The sequence below is a fragment of the Rattus rattus genome, chromosome 5 (assembly GCF_011064425.1).
Source record: "Rattus rattus isolate New Zealand chromosome 5, Rrattus_CSIRO_v1, whole genome shotgun sequence".
NCBI classification, from domain to species: Eukaryota; Metazoa; Chordata; class Mammalia; order Rodentia; family Muridae; genus Rattus; species Rattus rattus.
This window is the reverse complement of record NC_046158.1, coordinates 79,019,373-79,035,327: the sequence shown is the minus strand read 5'-3', so window position 1 is coordinate 79,035,327 and position 15,955 is coordinate 79,019,373. Positions and strand designations below refer to the sequence as shown.

The following is a 15,955-nucleotide window of genomic DNA, read 5'->3' as shown; positions in this document are numbered from 1 at the left end:
CAATTAAAGTCTCCAAACCAAAAAAGAAAAAAATGCCCCGGGCCAGATGTTCTTAACATAGAATTATACCAGAATTTCAAGGAAAAACACTCCTCAAATTATCCACAAAGTAGAAGCAGAAGGAGCATTGCCAAACTCATCCTGTGAGGCTATAGTCACTCTTATACCTGAAGTACACAAAGGCTCAACAATGAAAGAGAATTGCATACGAATTTCTGTTTTGAACTTTGGTGAGAAAAAAAAAGACTTATTAAAATACTTACAAATGTAATCCAAGAACACATTAAAAATATCCACCATGGTCAAGTAGGTTTCATTTCTGGGATGGAGGGATGACTTAATATGTGAAATTTCATCAATGTAAACCTCCATATAAACAAATTAGAAAAAGAGTATACAAGATCATCTAATTGAATGCTCAAAAAATAATTTGACACAAGTAAACATGCTTTCATGCTGTAATCTTGGAAAGATCAGAGAAAAGAGGCATATGCTGAAACACAATAAAAGCAATATATATATAGCAGGCTGATAGCTAATGTCAAATTGAATGAAGAAAAGCTTACAACAATCCCACTAAAAATCTGGGACAAGACCAGGCTTCCATTTTCACTGTATTTCTTCAATATAGTACTTGTAGTTTTAGCTAGAGCAATTAGATTACAATAGAAGATTAAGGGGATAAAAAGTGGAAAAAGAGGATCCAAAGTATTGAGACTTGTAGATGATATGATAGCATACGTAAGTTACCCAATAAACTCTATCAGAGAACTCCCAGACCAGATAACCGTCTTCAGCTCTTCAGATACAAAATTAACTAACAATCTTATACAAATAGTTAATGAATTGAGCAAGAAAACAGGGAAATAACATCCTTGGAAGAAGCCCAAATATAAAATATCATGGCGTAACTCCAACCAAGCAAGTAAAAGACTATATGACAAGAACTTCAAGTCTCTGAAGAAAGAAATTGAAGACAATATCAGAATATGAAAAGTTCACACATGCTCAAGGACTTAATCCTCGCAAGGATCCCCCTTATACCTATGAGAATAGCTTAGGTGAAAAAGTGATGAGACAGTTCATGCTGAAGATGTTTTTCTACAATGGAAACACTCCTCTATTTGTGGTTGAAGTACAAGTTGTACAACCACTCTGGAAATCAATTTGTTAGATTCAACAGAACATAGCAATTAGAATACAAAAAAATGTACTCTAAAAATAATACATTTTCCCATGACATTGATGATATATGGACAAAAGCATAGTTATTGAACACATACCGAATGTTCACATAAATGTCCCTTCATTTTTCCTCCACCACCCTGTGCATTTCTGTAACATAGAATTTATTGTCTATGATGTTCACATGGACAATTTTCAGCATGTTTTTTCCCATCAAACATTAATATTATTCCTATCATCACCCCAGATGTGGATGATACTTCATTTGATTTTTTCCGTCATGAGAATTCTGTGTAATTCTTCCCTTTATTTATACTGCAACACTTACTTGGACCTTTGCATATTGCTCCCTAGGGAGGATGCACCCTTGCAAGTCTCAGATAAAAGCTCAGTAGCTACCTTGTGACTGATCAGTCTCCTCAAGCTGCCTCCTCAAAATGAAGTCTGTTCATTTTTTGGTGCTGCTGTTGTTGTGGATTCCTGGTAAGGATAGAGGGAATTAAGAAAGGAGAAATTTGAGCCCTGGGTGGCACTGATGATTACATTTGTTCTGCCATGTATGAGAAGACAGACAGCTCTTATCCTCAAAGATATGGCCTATTTGGTTGAGAACTGTGAAAGGGAGGATCCAGAACTGAGTGATCGCATGTTATAGAAACAAATTGTGACACAGATGATATAAATTATGTCTAGAAACTTATTAGGACTTTCAATGAACTTATTTTGTTATAGAGAAAATTATAGTGCATAAAATAATGTATGCTAAAAAAAAGCATCTCTTGAAATAAATATCAAAAATAAGAAAGAAATAACAGTGTTCATGAATTTGTTCATAACTACCATACTTCTCTTTCATTATTTCAGCTTCCAGGGGTGATGTTGTGATGACACAAACCCCACTGTCCATGACTGTAAGCCATGGAGATCAAGCCTCTATCTCTTGCAAGTCTAGTCAGAGCCTTGTACATAGTAATGGAAACACATATTTGTATTGGTACCTGCAGAAGCCAGGCCGGTCTCCACAGCTCCTCATCTACCTGGCTTCCAACCGATTTTCTGGGGTCCCAGACAGGTTCAGTGGCAGTGGGTCAGGGACAGATTTCACACTCAAGATCAGCAGAGTAGAGCCTGAGGATTTGGGAGTTTATTACTGCTTACAAAGTACACATTTACCTCCCACAGTGATTTATACCCCAACAAAAATGTCCTTACTTAGAGTGGCCCAGCTGCTAATATGATACTCATCTTTGTGAAAGAGATGTGAAAGAACTCCAGATTATTGTTTGCAGCTGTGGGACTTCAGCATGACTGCCTTCATAACATCTTATGAGTCATGAAGTATTGACCTCCTCAGTTTCAATAACGATATTGGATCTTCCTCAGGAGAAGGGTAAACAACTGCCATCTGAGCAACCAGCAATGAGGAACAAGAGGCTGAATGAAATCCCATTCTGGTCCTACATCCGTTTTGTGTGGTTTCTCATTTAACATTATCTAGTTAAACAGATAGGAGACCGAGATGTCTCTCTTGGTTAAACTGTTTACTCTATGCTTAATTCACTTGCCACATTTTATGCATTTTGACTTCAATTCCATTTTATTAATATAATTTTCCATATCTTACTCTCATTTTTGCTATTTTACTGAATTCTATTCACAAACTCTCTACTTTACAGGAAATGTCTTCACTCATGAAATGTTTCTTTTTTGATAAGTCCATGTTTTTTTTTTTTCTTCATCCAGCTTTATTGCAAATTTTAACTCAAAATTTAATCCAAGTATATAAACAGTGGGTAAGAATGTATTTATACTAGTATAATCTGCTTGTTTTAAGTGTTTTCTTTCCTATGTGCATACGTTTTTAGGGTTTTGTGGTTTTTTAATTATGATAAAATTTCTTTTATTTTCTCCTTCACGTTTGAGAATTTTCAAAAACGTAATGTGAACATCTTTTTGGATTACATTGCCATTCCTTTGTTTCTAGAGAATATTTAGTTTTCTTTTATTTCTAAAAATTTATGACAATTGTATATTTTGTTTCCAACAATCATGGTCCATCTGCAAATCATTTTACATATTCTTTTTCTTTTTGTTATCTTTTCTTTTCTTTTTAACTCGGTGAGTTAATTTGCCTTTTCTTCCATGATCATGAATCAGACAGTATTTCTTGAAACATGGCAGCTTACCAGTGTCTAAAGGAGTTTAAATAACGTTGCATTATTTCCCAGCAACCATTACCTGTTAATCCCACGTCAGTTAGGGTTAGGGAGACAGCGACCCCTCCCTAAAGTATAAAGAAATAATGACATATCTAATTGTATACATGTCTTGTACAGATAGCAACAGGGATGATTTGCAAGTACAGAGATCATGTCCAGAATTCACTATTCCACAGAATTAATTGCTGTTCTCTGTTTCTTTATTCTTCATCATGTAGTGAGATATTACTTGGGCATGTGGGGAGATTTTACCCTCAATATGCCAGTAAGGATAAGTATGAGTATATTGCAGTCATTCTTAGCACTTTGACTCATCAGAGTCTCTATATTAAATACTATAAACTACAAAGAGATTCTCTAATAAGACTGATATTACCACTAATCTATACATATAAAAACAACTAGACAAACAGGCAGAGGCCAATTTGACATTATGATTACTGAGGAAAACATCAGTTATAAGTTACCTCATAGGATGTATGACTTCCTAACATATATACACTTGGCTATCTTTGTAATACCAGACACTAGTTCTATGCCAGAGAATGGTTCTCAGATATAACCAAAAAGCTCAAGGTAAGCCATGTAATAGTGTACATTGTACCAGTAAGCATCCTGATAAAGCAAATGGCCATCATAGTAGATTGTGAAGTCCAGTCCATAATTCAGCACAAATTGATCCGTGAGATGTTTTCTGAAGAACATGCAGAATTATGACAGGTAGCCAGCCAAAATACTCTCAGTTGAATTCCACAATCATTTCTCAGTATTTGGCAACCTAAATGTATGATTTCTTTAGCAATACTGATTTGTGATCTAGTTCTGCACTCCATTCAAGGAAACTGACAATATCTGTATTGATATCATGGCTTCCTGTTCTTTCTTAAAATTAAGATTCTTATTTATGATGCTAGGTTCTTTGTTTAGTAACCTGTGGCTTGTAGGAAAACATTATCTATCAAAAACTATGCTACATTGATTCTGCCTTTATGTATATATCTGGCATGATGATTAATCTCTTCAATTTGACTGCATTTGGATTGACAGAAAAGACAGATTTCCGGTGCACTTTAGTTGGAATTTCTAAAGACTCACAAAGAAAGAATATACTACCATTCTACATGCCGGCATACAGTACTGAATCAAACCAGAGAAAGGGGAAAGATGAATCCAGTACCAATACTTATCTCTCTGTTTTCCATTATACTCTTGTCATACTTGCTCAGATACAATGGATTGTGTTTCTTCCAATCCTGAAACAAAATGTACACGTCATCTTTTTAAAATAAATAAAATATAAATAGAAAAAAAAGTGTTTCCAGAAGTGTTTTGTCATACAGATTTACCTAGGATTAGTCCTCAACATGCTCTCCTCTCCCCTATTCCTTACCCTTTCCCTATTGAAAATCTTTCGTCCCTTATTTCCTCACTGCCTATCTTCACATCACACACATTCTACCGTCTTCTCCCCTCCTTAAGACCTCTTCTCAATCCTGCTCTCATCAGACATTTCTTACTTCCAACCTTACAGACTCCAGGTTAAGCATTCAAACCAAACAATTCAAATATAAGACCTACCTATGAAAGTGAACCTGTGACATTTTCTTTGTCATTCAGTATACATTTTTCATTTCCAGACTTTTTTTTTTATAAATTACACATTTCCAGTATTCTTAGTTGGTACAAAAAGTTACATTTATAAGTATATGCATATGTATTTCTTTTGTATAATATTGGCTATATATGTTTTAAAAAACATACATGTGTATCTAAACATCTAGTCATATATATGTAAATACATACATATGCAGTGTTCAATGCCAAGCTTTACAGGGCTTTTATATATTCCTTATATTGAGAAATTGAGGAAGGAAGATAATAACTCTGTGACCAACATGGGATTTCTAGGAAGTGTTAAAGAAGCTTGAGATAGCAGAATAAAGTCCAGGTCTAAAACAAACAAACAAACAAACAAACAAACAAACAAACAACAAAACTGAGCCAAGCAAAAAATAAACAGCACTTGTTCTTCTCTTCTCGAAATCCTCTATCTTTTCTACATACAAGATATCAGTTCACCTTGACAGAAAAGAAGCCATGAGGACTCTGAACCCACAAGTTAGTGTTACAAGAGCAAGTATGTGAAAGTAAGCTAGGGATCTATTGCTATCCACTCTCTTCTTTTACTTACTTCTGAAAAGGTAGGTTATATCTTACATTCAGATTCCTACTATCATGTGGAATCCAGGTATTCTATTCATTTTTTTTCTATTTCTGTAATAAGCAGGACAAGTTATAAAAGGATGTCTTTAATTAGGCTCATGATTTCAGATGTTGAAAAAGCTCAGAAATATTTGAGAATGCTTATCTTAATCCATATGCAGGAGGCAGAAAGGGAACGGGAGATGGCAGCAAGTTTTTTTCTTTTAATCTCAGAACTCATTGAATGATATGCTTCTGCCAAAAAACTATGCCTCCTAATCTTTTCAAACAATTCCAACAAAAAGGATCAAACATTCAAACATGTGGGGTTATCAGTGCCAACTCATTCAAATTAACACACCTAGGTGATGTAGTGATAAAGCGTATCCTCCAGGTTTCTTTATTTCAAAAAGGAAAATTCAAATGTCATCAATGAAGATTACATCCTTTACAATGCCCTGGTACATAAAACTTTAATAAAGAGGAGATATTTTGCACTTGAGCTACTTAGATTCTGGCGGTGGGTTGAGTATGAGTGACAAGGAAGTACATAAACAATATAGAATATTTCTTTGTTACAAAAGCCTTGCAATCTGAGGCAAAATGAGGAAAAAATTTCTCATGAGTGGCCTCATTTGCTGTTTCTTTTTTTTTATTGGGTATTTCTTATTTACATTTCAAATGTTATTCCCTTTCCCGGTTTCCTGTCCATAAGACCCCTAACCCCTACCACTCCCCTTGTCTAAGGGTGCTCCCCTCCCCAACCTTCCTCCTAACCCCCTCCCCCGACAATCCCCTGGGTGGCCTCATTTGAACCACTTGGAACACAGACTAACAGACAATGAATAAGAATAGACATTAATGATAAAAATAAATATGAGAAAGATGATGCTTGACACTTGTTTACTTGGCTGGATAGAACTGTCTTAGAATGAGTTAGAAAATAGAAAATTTAGCTAAATTTCAAAACTAGTATGGGAGATAAAAAAATCCTTGCTTCAAATGTTTAATATGATGTAGGAGGGGCTCTGGAAGACCTGAATACTGAACACTGACATGGACACTGCAAAAGCAGACCTACTGGGGTTTGTTGTATTCAAGAATTTGTCTCCGTAGCTTATTGAGTAGGAGGAGCATGAGGCCATTGCCCTTTGCTCCAGGGCCCGGTCAAACAACAGGAGTCAACATCAGCAAGCTTTGCAAGGGATGGAAGAAGGAAATGTATATTGATCCTAAAATAGCAGTGAGAATAAAGTCTGGATGACTCATAGGAAAATAAAAACTCAAAATATGGACTTTATAGAGACCTGTCACCTATCTAACCTCCATACACAAAATTGATCTTTTAATCAATCGATAAATTATTTTGTTTTAAAAGTCAGAATAAAGTAATTTACTTTCACAAGCACAAAGAAGTCAATGAGTCACAGGATATATGTGACTATATCATACCAGAATTTTCTGATTATGTCCCTGATATAATCACCATACGGTCATGGAGTTCATGACCTTGACCTTAACATGATGTTGAAAGCCTCTGTATATAGTATTATTATGAAAGATAAAGGTATTTTTGAAGAAAATTTAATTACTCCTATTAAAACTTTGCAGTTTCATTTTATAGAAAGTATGGGCTCTTTATTTTCAAATTAGTACATAAATTGTCAGTGATAAAACTGTAGCGAGAAAAATTAAAATAATGTCTATTACACAGATTTTTAGCAAATAGAAGGCACATTCACTAAAAGGATTAGCGTCTAATTTGGCTGTGTATGTGTGTGGTTTTTTGTTGTGTGTGTGTGTGTGTGTGTGTGTGTGTGTGTGTGTGTGTGTGTGTGTGTGTGTGAGAGAGAGAGAGAGAGAGAGAGAGAGAGAGAGAGAGAGAGAGCATACCTTGCCCTTTGTAGTCTTAAACTGATAAATAAAACACAAATTTTTTATGGCAACCAAGGTACTGCCCATGACCAAAGCACTCAAAGCTTCACATATTAGCTACCTATGTGGGTATATGTGGGTACATATGATACACACTCTAAGAATGCTTCTCTAATGTCCCTCTGAAGGTGAATAATGCCTTATCTTATGTTTCTTCTTACTTGCTTTTTTAGATTTGAGAATATAATTTAATTGCCATCCCATTTCTCACACCAAAACCTCACATAAAATCATCCTTTCTCTCCTTCAAATCCATGGCATTTTCCCACCAATTGCTTTTAAATGCATACTTGTATATTTGAATATACATGTATGTGTACACATGTGTACATATGCATTTATATTCCTAAATATAACCTGCTGAGTCCATACAATGTTACATATTTGTATATTTTCATGGCTGACCTGTTGTCGGTGAACAACTAGTAACTGTGTTCTACCCTTGGGAGGACCAACCCTCCTGTTCCTTCACTAATTCTGCTGTCTGCAATTCCTTATGTAGGGTTGAGTCTCTGAGATTCCTACATGCATTTTGACATGTTCATTAATGTGCTCTTTCTTCTGGTCTCATTTTGCTAGTCATGTTATTTAGACTATACAATCCAGATTCACTGGAGAATACAATGTCAAAGCAAATTTTCCCATCCTCTGCCTCTTACAATCTTTCTGGCCATCTTCCACAATGTTCCATTTAGTGTTTTATTTGTGTGTTTGTTTGTTTGTTTTTTGTTTGCTGTTTTACAGACCAATTATAATTGTCCCTCCCAATGTACCCTGCAACATTTCCTTATCCCATTTCTCCTCCCCTATATCCAAGAGGATGTCTCTCCATACCTGCCTCACCAGACCTACCCACTCCGTGTGGCCTCAAGTCTTACTAGGGTTAGGTGCCTCTTTTCTCAGTGAGACCAGACAAGGTAGCCCTCTGCTGCATATGTGTCCTGGGTGTCATATCAACTGGTATATGTTACCTAGTTGGTCACTCAGTGTCAGAGAGATCTTGGAGGTCCAGGTTACATGAAAATGTTGATCACCTTATGGGGTCACCCTTCCCCTCTTGTTCTTCAAGCCTTTTCCTAATTCAAGTACATGGGTTGCTGCCCTCAGACCATTACTTGGGTATAAGTATCTGCTTCTGATACTTTAAGCTGCTTCTTTGGCCTCTCTGAGGGTAGCCATGCTCAGGTCCTGTCTGTAAGCACAACATACCATCAGTAATAATGTCAGGCCTTGAATCTTCCCCTTGAGCTGGTTCCCAGTTTGAGCCTGATCTCCTGTCAAATAGTTTCTTTTCCATTTTTGTCCCTGTAATTCTTTAAAACAGAGACAATTCTGGCTCAGAGTTTTTGACTATGGCAACCCATTCTTCCAATTGTTGCCCTAACTTTCTACTGGGTGGACTCTACAAGTTCCCTCTCACCACTGGTGACCATTTCATCTAAGTTCCCTCCCTCTGAGTTCTTATAGTCTCTCACCTCCAAGGTCTGTGGTGCATTCTAGTGTGTCCTCCCACCTCCTACCTCCAAAAACTGCCTGTTTCCATTCTTTCTGTTGGTTCTAAGGACATCACTCCTGCCCCCTCCCCTTCAATACCTTATAATGTTCTTCTTTTACCATGCCTCTTTCCCTTCCATTCAGATCCATCCCTCCCTCTGCCTCCTGTGATTGCTTTCTTCTCCCTCCTAAGTGGTACTGAGTCAGCCTAATTAGGACCCTTCTGCTTATTAAACTTCTTGAATTCTGTGGATTATATTCCGAGTATTCTTTATTTTTGGCTAATATCTACTCATTAGTGAGTATACACCATTGACGTACTTTTGGGTCTGTGTTACCTCACTCAGGTAATTCTATTCATTTGCCTTCAAAATTCATAATATCCTTGTTCTTACTAGCTGAACACTATTCCATTGTGTAAATGAATCAGATTTTTTATATCTATTCTTCCATGTGGGACATCTGACTTGTTTCCAGCTTCTTGGTACCACCAATAAGGCTGTTATGAACATAGTGAAACACATGCCCCAGTGGCATGGTGTTGCATCTTTTGAGTCTATGTCTATGAGTGGTATAGTTGGGTCTTCATGTAGATCTATTTCCAGTTTACTGAGGAATATCAGGATTGATTTCAAAAGTGGTTGTACCAGTTGGCAATCCCACCAGCAAAGGAAGAGTGTTCCTCTTTTTCCACATTCTTGCCAATTTGTGCTGTCACCTGAGGTTTTGATCTTCACCATTCTGATTGAAGTAAGGTAGTATCTCAGAGTAGTTTTGATTTGTATTTCCCTGATCCCTAAGGGCTTTGAACATTTCTTTAACTGCTTCTCAGACATTCTCAATTCTTCTGTTGTGAATTCTCTGTTTAGTTCTTTAGACCATATTGTGATTGGGTTGTTTGGTTTTCTAGAGCTTGGCTTCTTGAGTTATTTTTTTTAATTATTTTGAATATTAGCCCTCTATCAGATGTGTGGTTAGTGAAGTTTTTTTCCTCAATCTGTAGGTGGCAGATTTATCCTATTAACTATGTCCTTTGCTGTACAGAAGCTTTTCAGTTTCATGAGGTCCCAATTATCAATCCTTGATCTTTGAGCCTGACCCACTGGAGTACTGTTTAGGAAATTTCTCCCTTTGCAATGACTTGGAAGCTCTTTTCTGCTTTGTCTTCTATGAGATTCAGTGTATCTTCTTTTTATTGAGGTCTTTGATCTGTTGGACTTAAGATTTCTGCAAAGTGATATATATATATATATATATATGGATTTATTTTCATTTCTCTACATACTAACTGCCAGGTATACCAGCACCATTTATTGAAGATACTTTCTCTTTTCCATTGTATATTTTTTTGAAATTCATATTAATTTTAACTTTTATTGGATTTTTTATTGGATTATTTTATTTACAATTCAAATGTTATCCCCTGTCCTGATTTCCTTCCTATAAATCTCCTATGTCATTCCCCCTCCCCCTGCTTCTATAAGGGTGCTTCCTCACTCACCTATCTCCTTCCCTCCTCTGTGCTCTGATATTCCCCTATACTGGAGCTTCCAGCCTTGGCTTGTTCTCCCCTTGGTGCCCAACAAGGCCATCCTCTGCTATATATGCAGTTGGAGCCATAGATTTGGCCATATGTACTCTTTGGATGATAGCATAGTCCCTGAAAGCTCTGGTGGGTTGAATTTGTTCTTATGAGTTTGCAAACCCCTTCAGCCTCCTTCAATCCTTCCTCCAACTCCTCCATTGTGAACCCTTTTCACAGTGCAATGGTTGGCTGCAAACATCCTCTTCTGTATTTGTCCAGTTCTGCAGAGCCTCTCAGGAGCCCCACCTGGGGATCTAACCCATATAGCCCATATACGGCCAGATGCCAAGAAGTACAAGCAGACAGGAGCCAGATATAGCTGACTTCATTGTATATTTTTTTTTCTTTGTCAAAGATCAAGTGTCTATATGTTTCTGGTTTGGATTCTGTGTCTTCAATTCAATTCCATCAATTAACCTGCCTGTTTCTGTACCAATACCATGCAGTTTTTATCTCTATTTCACTGTAGTTTTGCTTGAAATCAAGGATGGTGATTTTCCAAGATGTTCTTCTATTGTTAATTGTTTTGCTATTGTTGGTTTTTTGTTTCTCCATATAAAATTGGTTTTGGCAATTTTCTAGAGTTATCTTTTTACACTGTACTCCAAATCTCTATTTTGATTGGTTATGGTTTTAATTAGTGGTATCTGCCTGTAGCAAAGAAAAGTTCCCCTGGGGAAAGGTGAAGATTACATTTACTTTGGGCATATGAAAAATTATTTTGTATTTGTGTTAATAATTATGCTTGTTTAGTGCTTGTAGATTCTCCTCCAGTAACCATAATTTCATAAGGGCTGATTAAAAGGACAGGGCTCTAATATTAGGTATGGAATTTTTCTTATTGAGAAGGGCATATGTCCACTTATTAAACTCATTGAGTACTGCAAAAGGATGTGTGACACTGCAGCACCTATAGAGTTTTTGTATTTTTGCTTGTTGTAGTTCATAGGTGTGGCATATGGGTATGTATCTTCTCTCTCCCCTTTTGTAGCTCACATGGAACCTACTAATACCAAAAAAATGTGGATTTCTGGAAGCAGTTTATTTCACTGCTTCAACTTAGGTGTGTCTCAGTCCTGTTTCCGAAGTTCAAACCTTGGAAGCAATCAAAGGCAACAGGTATAGGTTGGACTTTTTTGAGTTTCTATGACAGTCCTGGACAAAATGTCAAAGTGGGTTTTTCATGTCTGTTATTAGGGGTTTTGTTAAGTGATCTTTGTCTCTTCAAGGGAGCACTGTCAACCCAGATGTTAACATTTCTTAATGCTTTGTATCCATACTTATATTACATGAATTGTACTTTTCCAGATCCAAGAGTTTCTACCTATCTCTTCTCCTTTCTATGACCCTGCAATCCCCCGATCCTGATGGAGTTCTTAATGTAGACTATCATATCATCTGTGAGTAGAGCTTTCTGTTCCTCCTTTCTACTTTATATACCTTTGATCTCATTAGTTGTTCAATGGCTCTGGCTAAGATTTCATATACTATGATTAATAGGGAGAATGAACAACCTTGTTGTGTTTCTTATTTTAGTGCATTTTGTTTTGAGTTTCTTTCCATTTAATTTGAAATTGGTTATAGGCTTGCTGCATATTGCCTTTATTATGTTTAAGTATATCTCTTGTGTCCCTGATCTTCACTGGACTTTCATCAGGCAAATGTGTTAGATTTTCTGAAAACCTTTTTAGCATCTAATGAAATTATCGTGTTTTCTTTCAGTTTGCTTATATGATAGTTTACATTGCCAGATTTTCCCATGTTAAAAAATCCTTGCATTTCTGTATAACACCTACTTGTTCATGGTAGATGATTTTATTGATGTATTACTGGATTGAGTTTGTGAGTATTTTATTAAATACTGTGGGATCAGCAATTTTTTTGTTGAGTCTTTGCATGATTTCTATATCAATGTGACTGTAATCCCACAAAATGACTTTGGCTATGTTCCCTGTGTTTATGTTATGTCGAATAATTTGAGAAATATTGATTTTAGCACTTATTTAAAAATTACAGTTCTGCTCTAAAACCCTTTATCCCAAGAATTTTTTTACATGTTAGGAAACATTTTTTATTGGATTTTTTATTTATGTCTCAAATGTAATTCTCTTTCCCAGTCTCCTGGACAAACTCCCCCATCTCATACAACCTCCCCTTCTTATATAAGGATGTTCCCTTTTCCCCCTTCTCGCCCCCCTGACTTTCCCTTACACTGTGGACTGCAGCCTTGACAGGACTAAGGAATACTCCTTCCATTGGTGCCCAGCTAGGCCATCCTTTACTACATATGCAGTTGGAGGCATGGGTTTGTCCATGTGTACTCTCTGTGTAGTGGTTTAGTTCCTGGGAGCTCTGGTTGGTTGGTGTTTTTCTTAGGGGATGCAAGCCACTTCAGCTCCTTCAATCCTTTCTCTACTTCTGCCAACTGGGACACCATTCTCAGTTCTATGGTTTGCTGCTAGCATTCACATTTATATTTATCATGCTCTGGCTTTGCCTCTCAGGAGAGAGCTATATCAGGCACCTGTCAGCATGCACTTCTTAGCTTCATCAATATTATCTAATTTTAATGGCTGCATATGGGCTATCTATGCATGTGGGAGAGGCTCTGAATGGCCACTCCTTCCATCTCTGCTCCAAACTTTGTCTCCATGTCTCCTCCTATGAATATTTTTGTTCCCCCTTTGAAAAATGAGTGTAACATCTCCACTTAGTTCATCCTTCTTCTACAGTTTCATGTGATCTGTGGATTTTATTTTGGATAATTTGAGATTTTGGGCAAATATCCACTTATCAGTGAGGGCATACCATGTGTTTTTGTTTTTGTTTTGTGATTGGGTTACCTCACTCAGGATGATATTTTCTAGTTCAATCCATTTGTCTATGAATTTAATGAAGTCATTGTTTTTGATAGCTGAGTTGTGTTCCATTGTACAGATCTACCTGTACCGTGTGAGTCTTATAGACTTTAAGTCTATAGTTAAATGACAGCCAAATCATCCCCGTATCCTAACCACTCTGGAAATCAATCTGGAGTTTCCTCAGAAAACGGGACATATTATTACCTGAAGTCACAGCTATTCCCCTCCTGGGGATATACCCAAATCTCCTCAAAACATATAACAAGGACACATGCTGCATTATGTTCATAGCAGCCTCATTTATAGTAGAATGAAGCTGCAATGAACCCAGATGCCCTTCAACAGAGTAATGGATGCAGAAAACGTGGTACATTTACACAATGGAGTCAGCTACTAAAAAAGAAAAATGACTTCATGAAATTCATAGGCAAATGCATGGAACTAGAAAATATCATCTTGAGTGAGGTTACCCAGTCACAAAAGTGCACACATTTTATATGCTCACTGATAAGTGGATAATAGGCAAAAACTTGTAATGCTCATGATACAACTGACAGACCATATGAGGCTTAAGAAGAAGGAAGACCAAACTGTAGATGTTTCAGTCCTTTTTAGTAGGGGTTTGCATGGCTCCAGCTGCATATGTAGCATATGTAACAGAGGATGTCCTTAACTGACATCCAAGTTAGGAGCGGCCCTTGGTCCTGGGAAAGCTTGCTGCTCCATTGTAGGGGAATACCAGGATGGTATGGTGGGAGTGGATGGGTGGACGGGTGTGTGAGTGGTAGAACACCCTGATAGAAGCAGAGAGAAGGGAGATGGGATAAGGGATTTATGGATGGGAAATCGGGAAAGGGGATAACATTTGAAATATATATAAATAAAATATCCAATTAAAAAATACTCGAGCATAAAAAAGTCTCCAGCATGGTCTTGCGAAGACTGAATTCCTAGTGAACGTGATTGTTGCGGGGAAGGCGTTCATGGAGGGAAGATGGGGAGGGAACACCGATAGAGAAGGGGAGGGGGAGGAGCTAGGGGGATGTTGGCCAGGAAACTGGGAAGGGGAATAACAATCGAAATGTAAATAAGAAATACTCAAGTTAATAAAGATGAAAAAAAAGTCTCCAGCAGGGGGAGCCAAAAATACTTCTACATCATTAGACATTTAATGGCCAATCAGTGTAACACTAGGGAGTAGAGACTAGATTCTAGTTTCTGATGCACTAGGAATCCAATTCGTCTGTTCCCTTCAGGATCAGTGTGACACATGGTTCCTTTCCTAATCACGTATTGTTCTCCTGTTCAGAGCTAATACAGCTGCTGGATTTCATAACCTGATACCCAAAATATCCAGCCTGATCGCAAAGGATCAGTACAGGCAGTAAAAAGATCAGCAAACTTTGACATTTCATTGGCTATTCAGAAGTCTCTTATGATTTTTATTTTTTATCCTGAATATATCAATCAGGATATGAATTTATGCAAATGAACTATTAAGACACTAGACCATATCACCTCTATATTTGAGACCATATAAAATTGGCTATGAAGCAAATTGAATGTGAATTTTATATCTACCATGTCTCTTGCCTCCTTTGTGGTAAAGATTTGAATGTTGTCCTGTCTTAACACTAAATTAACACCACCTTAGTGTGTGGTTTCCCTTCATCCTTCATTTGGGTCATAGATGTTCAGAATTGACATTTTCTCTTGATGGATTTTTCATTTATTTTTGAATATGAAGTATCCTTTTTCATCTCACTTGATAACTTTTGCATGAAAGTCTATTTTATTGGATATTAGGATAACAACTCCAGCTTGTATCTTGGAACCATTTGTTTGGAAGATATTTCCCAGCCTTTTACATTTAGGTGGGAACTATCTTCACAAAGTGTTGGACACAATACTGCTTACATATACAGTTTGTTAGCTTATGTCTTTTTATTGGGGAGTTGAGTCTGTTGATATTGAGAGATTATAAAGACAAATGATTGCTAATCCTGTTATGTTGTTGTAGGTGGCATTATGTGTATGTAATTCTCTCCTTTTGGTTTTGTGATGAGATGATTAATTTCTTGTTTTATCTTTGATGTATATCCCCTCCCAATGTTGGAGTTTTCCCTTTAGAATTCACTGTATAGCTCCATTGATATAAAGATTGCCTAAATTTGGTTTGGTCATGGAATATTTTGGCTTCTCCATCTATGAAGATTAATATTTTTGCATGGTATAATAGCATGGCCTGGCATATATGCTCACTTAGGGACTGCATGTAATCTGTCCAGGCTCTTCTGGCTTTATGGTCTCTGTTAAGAAGACTGGTGTAATTCTGATATGTCTGCCTTCCCATGTTACTTGGCTTTTTTCCCTTACAGCTTTTTAATAAATTTTCTTTGTTCTGTGCATTTAAAATATTGATTATTATGAGCTGAGAGGATTTTCATTTCTGGTCCAATCTACTAACCATCTAT

The 15,955-nt window shown here is 36.8% G+C and overlaps 1 gene segment (V, D, J or C); it reads left to right on the top strand.

Moving 5' to 3' along the window:
* Window positions 1-1,622: 1,622 nt before the first annotated feature.
* LOC116900924 lies at window positions 1,623-2,423 on the top strand. The segment is given in 2 exon segments: window positions 1,623-1,668; window positions 2,050-2,423. Coding segments are annotated over 2 exon segments (420 nt in total).
* The last annotated feature ends 13,532 nt before the right edge of the window (window positions 2,424-15,955 follow it).